This window comes from Frankliniella occidentalis, unplaced genomic scaffold, assembly GCF_000697945.3.
Source record: "Frankliniella occidentalis isolate FOCC.00 unplaced genomic scaffold, Focc_3.1 Scaffold116, whole genome shotgun sequence".
NCBI lineage: Eukaryota > Metazoa > Arthropoda > Insecta > Thysanoptera > Thripidae > Frankliniella > Frankliniella occidentalis.
In genome coordinates, this window is record NW_026267244.1 from 607,751 (window position 1) to 612,687 (window position 4,937).

Sequence of the window (4,937 nt, forward strand, 5' to 3'; positions counted from 1 at the left end):
CTCCTCCTCATGGCCCGCCCGTTCACTCTGCCTCACTGCCAATCTGCTCCATTACCTCAGGCTGAATGGCGGCGCCCCCACCGGTGCCCTGGCCCAGGCGGCCAGTCTGCTCCTCGAGCTGCTCCTGCTGCACGTGTGCCTCGCGGGGGTCGCGCGGGCCGCGCCCTTCCCGGCGCACCTGGTAGTGCACGCCGGCCACAGGCCGCACGGCCACGCGCCGTGGCAAGAGTACCCCGTCGCCCTCCACCCCATCAACAACAACAGTGCAAACTTCAGGCCCATCCTGCCCGGCACGGACCACGGACTGTACAACAAGGGCTTCTTTGAGGGGGACATCCTGCGCAAGGATGCGACCAGCAAGGAGGACCCCGACGTGAGTGCGCGGTGAGGTGGAGACGGAGCCCGGGTGAGGCGAGACGTCTACCTGTAATCATCCCCTCTTTCAGACAAAGAACGCCGTAAGCGACCCCAACCTGCTCTGGCCGCACGCCACCGTGGTATACAAGGTGGACGACGACGTGGGTAAGTGTGTTTTGAGGGGGTGGGGGTAGGGGGAGGTCCTGCCCGTGTCTGCTAACGTCCTCCCTGCTAACGCCCACCCACCCATGCAGGTTGTCCCGAGAGTCCCCAGTGTGCGATTCTTATGGCAGCCATGGACCACTACCACGAACACTCATGTATCCGCTTCAAGCAGTGGACGGGCGAAGACAACTGGGTGTCCATCTTCTTCAACAGCGACAGGTGGGTCACGTGGTCCGCGGTGCCGTGGCCGCGAAGAGCCCCGTGGCCTATAAAGTTAAGGTGAAACTTTGATGCCAGCTACAACCGATTCTTTTCCCGCTGTAGCCCAGGACATGAAGGTTTATTGCTAAACAGCAGCTGCAATTTGGCTGCTCCCCAGCCGTTGCTCGCCCGATCGGCTCGCGGCCACGCGCGCGGGCGCTCGTGTCGCTAGCGGCACCCTCGCGACAGAATTGTATAGCTAGCGACATAAAATGTCACCTTAATTTTATAGGCCGCCGAGGGCAGGGGAGGGGGATTGATCTCACTCCCCTCAGAGTCTCACTCACCCCTGCGCTCCCTTGTCCCGAGCAGCAGCGGCGCGTGCTGGTCCCCCGTCGGCAAGCAGGGTGACGGCGAGCAGCGGCTGTCCCTGGGACAGCGCTGCTGGTACAAGGGGATTGTGATCCACGAGCTGGGCCACGCCATCGGCTTCTGGCACGAGATGAACCGGCCCGACCGCGACGACTGGATCTACGTGTACTGGCAGAACATCATCCCGGGCTTCGCGTCCGCGTTCCGCAAGCACACCGCCGTCAACACCCTCAACGAGCGCTTCGACTACAACTCCATCATGATGTACGATGAGTACGCCTTCTCCAAGGTAAGAGCGCATGCGACCCCATGAGGGTTCGTACACAAATTATGTCCATTTTCAGCGGAGGGGTACTTTTCTCACGAACTTTTTCGGTCCACTCACACAAATCCCAGGGTGGTCCGTCAGCCTCGCCCTTCCTTCTGGTTATACTGTACCGGATTCAGGCGTGCGGGCGGGCTTGCCTATCGTCGCTCACCGAGGCGCCTCATGGCGCCGTGCGAGTATGCAGTCCGTCCGGACGCCTGTATCCGGTACAGTATACATAACCAGAAGAAAGGACGGGGCTGGAGGACCACCCTGCACAACATTATCTTGCTTGTTGGGGTAACTTTTTCACAGCGGCCAAAAATCTTGAACTCATTGGGAAGACTCATTAGAAAGTGTACCCCAGGCACGTGCCCCACCTCTTAAAATGACGTAACTTTTGAACGGTGCCTTACTTTGGGTGTGATTTGGCCTAATTACCCTAAATCAGGTAATTGCTCGGTGGGCGCGTGGACGGAAGTCTTCGCCGCTGAGTACCCTGAGGACACGATGAGGTTCATAATGACCTGTGACTCGCAGGACGGGCGGTCACCCACGCTGCAGGCCACGACGGGCGAGGAGATCGGGCCGATCTGGAGGAAGAGGGGGCTGAGCGCCAGCGACAAGCGCCGCCTGCGCAAGCTGTACCAGTGCGACCGTACGTTTGAGAACGCCCCCCCCCCCTCGAAAAAAACAAACAACTAGCGCAATATACCAAGTGGCTGATCAACACCGCGCACTTCTTTAGTTATGTATATACAGTACCTTACTCGCTGCCTTACTCGCCACGGTATAACTACAGAAGTGGGCGGAGTTAATCAGCCACCTGCTATTTGTTTACTGGCCAAGGACGTCACGTGATGGCATCGTGAAGTTATTTTAGATTGCCGAGAAATTTTGACCAGTGACATGACTTGAAGTCATCTTGAGAATTTTCTGTCGCCTCATGGGCTCGGCATAATTTTAATGCTTTCGTTGAATGGCCCGCAGCTAAAAAGCCGAAGGCCGGTTTCCCCTACGATGTCAACTGTGACTTCAACAAGCACGTGTGCGGCTTCAAGAACGGTGGATCGCCGAACTGGAGCTGGAGGACCGTCAACCAGACCGACGGATACGTGTACACGTGAGTGTCGCATTTCAACCCACAAATTATAGCAAATCATTCGACTTCCACTTATTAACCAATCATTCAATTTGATCGGTGCAGGTCCTTCGACACGGCTGGCACCACTCCGGGCCACTTCATGTCCATCAACTTCCCGCCGATCAGCAGTGCCCTGTCCAGTGTGCGCGGCGAGTTGGGCTGCGTGCGATTTTATTATCTAATCGAAACTGACGGTGAAGCGCAGCTCGTGGTGAGTCTGCCTTGAACTAGGATCGTGTCCTGTAAAAGAGGGCGACGGGGTGGCGGCTGTCGGCAGAGCAGGCCGCGGGGTGTTGACGAAACCGATTGTTTCGTTTCAGCTGGACCAGGCGTACCTGAAAAAATCGACGCAGTTGAACCACGACGCGGCCACTACGTTCCAGCTCTGGTCCAACAACACTTCTACCAACGAGTGGATCCACATGGAGATCCCGCTCTTTGTCACTCGGTCCTTCAAGGTATCGTATCGCATCGCACCGCCGTGGCGCCAGGAAGGTGAACGGTGAACATAGAGCTTGTTCACTTCCGGCGCCAATCCCTGATACAGTCCCCGACACTTTCGTGTTTTGTCTTCAAAAGGGTAAACAAAATATTAACATTTTGGGGACGGGATCCGAGATCAGCACCGGAAGTCAAACAATTAGGGGAGGTCTCCGTTCGCCCCCCCTCCCCTTTTCATCAAGTTTACCATGATGTTGACAACTGGTATGACAGCATGAGGGAGGGTTGACTCGCGACACCCCGTGAATTTGCCCTCTCGAAGTGACATAGCGCGGATTCGCGAGCTCGCACGAGTACCCCGCGGTGGGGGTGAGACACGCGATGACGCCGGTCACTTCGCGGTCATGACGCGGTAACTCCGCTGACACCCCTATCGCGAAGCACTCACGCGGACTACCGCGAACCGCAGCGCGTCACTTCGCGAGGCCCCCGGGGGTGAGTTCACGGCGCGGCGCGACGCGACTCGACCCCCCCCCCCCAACTTTCCCCCGGACACAGACATCATCAACCTGAGCTTTGCCCCGTCCCCAGCTCATCTTCACGTCGAACTTCAACGGCTCGGCTACGCACGGCACCATTGCGCTGGACGACGTGGAGCTGCTGTACACGCCCTGCAACCCCGTTCAGGCCAACGTGACGGCCACGACGCCAGAGCCGGCGATGGCGGCGCCCAAGCCTAAGCCTCTGCACACCACCACGGCCGCACCCACCACTACGACCACCACCACGACCACCACGGCGGCGCCCACCACCACGACCACCACGCCTCTTCCAACGACGCCTATGCCCGCCACGGACATGCCCACGACCACCGACTCCACTGAAGTCCCTACCGAGGCCCCCGTTACTTCAGCCGACACCACGTCAAGCAGCGCGGCCACCGAGGCGCCGCCGTCGTCCTCCTCATCGGGAACAACATCAGGTTTGTGCCCCCTCTCCCCCCCGCCGCCCTTATCTGTGGCGCAGTGTTCTGAGCTTGCTATCTCTGGACCGACAGCGCCCCCGACCTCCACGCCAGCCATGTTGACGACGGCCGAGGTGGAGGAGGCCTTGCAGCAGCAGCAGCTGCAGCAGCAGCAGAGCATCCTGGAGGCGCAGCAGCTGCTGGAGAAGCAGCAGAAGAAAGAGCAGCAGGAGCAGCTGGCCGCCATGGCGAACTCGCTGCAGCAGCATGTCGCCATGCACTCCCACGCCCACAAGAAAAAGGTAAAACATTCTTCCGGAATAAGTTTCGTTACACACGGTAGTACTGAACCGTCTCTCAACAATTTGACGTTGTGCACAGATTCCAAACTTGCCAGTGCCCACGGACAGGATACCGCTGAAGAACCCTAACGCAACTTCCCACGACACCGACGAGTCCCGGACGGTCACGCGGTGATACGGGTGATAGGCGGTGGTGCAGAGCGTTCATGCTACCAAAGACTCATACCAAGTATATACTTTAGAGATAAGACGGTGTGTATATGTAATATTCGGCGGACTGCCGCCCCTTACCTTGACCACGATGTGTTCATTTTGTATATGTTCAGAGTGACTGAGCATTTTTCTGCATGTCAAGTTTGTGCATTGTCTAATGTTTATTAGGAGGTAAAATGCACAAGGCCCTCTATAAATTTGTAGCGTAGATCACAAAAAAATATCGCACTATGAATGTAGGAAATAGTAATTTATTCAAATAAAATAATTCAACTCTTAAAATAATTTATTGTAAATAAAGCGACAAATAAAAACGATACATGTATCAACAACTCGGCCGATTCATCCCCATTCCCTCAGACTCTCAACAATCAGATCAGAACAATGCTGACGTTTCTAAGGATTTCTTTTCCCGCTCAAAATGGAAAAAAATATAGGCACGTTGTGCCTAAAAAAACACAAAAAAAAATA

General features: G+C 56.4%; 2 protein-coding genes across 2 annotated transcripts in view; both read left to right on the forward strand.

The window, feature by feature from the left end:
- The window catches only part of LOC113209568 (piwi-like protein Siwi), a gene marked incomplete in the record, with an annotated part of 18,799 nt that overhangs the window by 6,599 nt on the left and 7,263 nt on the right, over positions 1-4,937 (forward strand).
- LOC113209580 (meprin A subunit beta-like) lies at positions 29-4,798 on the forward strand (the record flags this gene model as incomplete). The annotated part of the gene is made up of 11 exons (XM_026427180.2): positions 29-373; positions 447-522; positions 612-741; positions 1,096-1,384; positions 1,943-2,060; positions 2,393-2,525; positions 2,610-2,757; positions 2,867-3,004; positions 3,579-3,969; positions 4,045-4,253; positions 4,333-4,798. Coding segments are annotated over 11 exons (2,073 nt in total), but the record flags the coding sequence as incomplete, so codon positions are not given.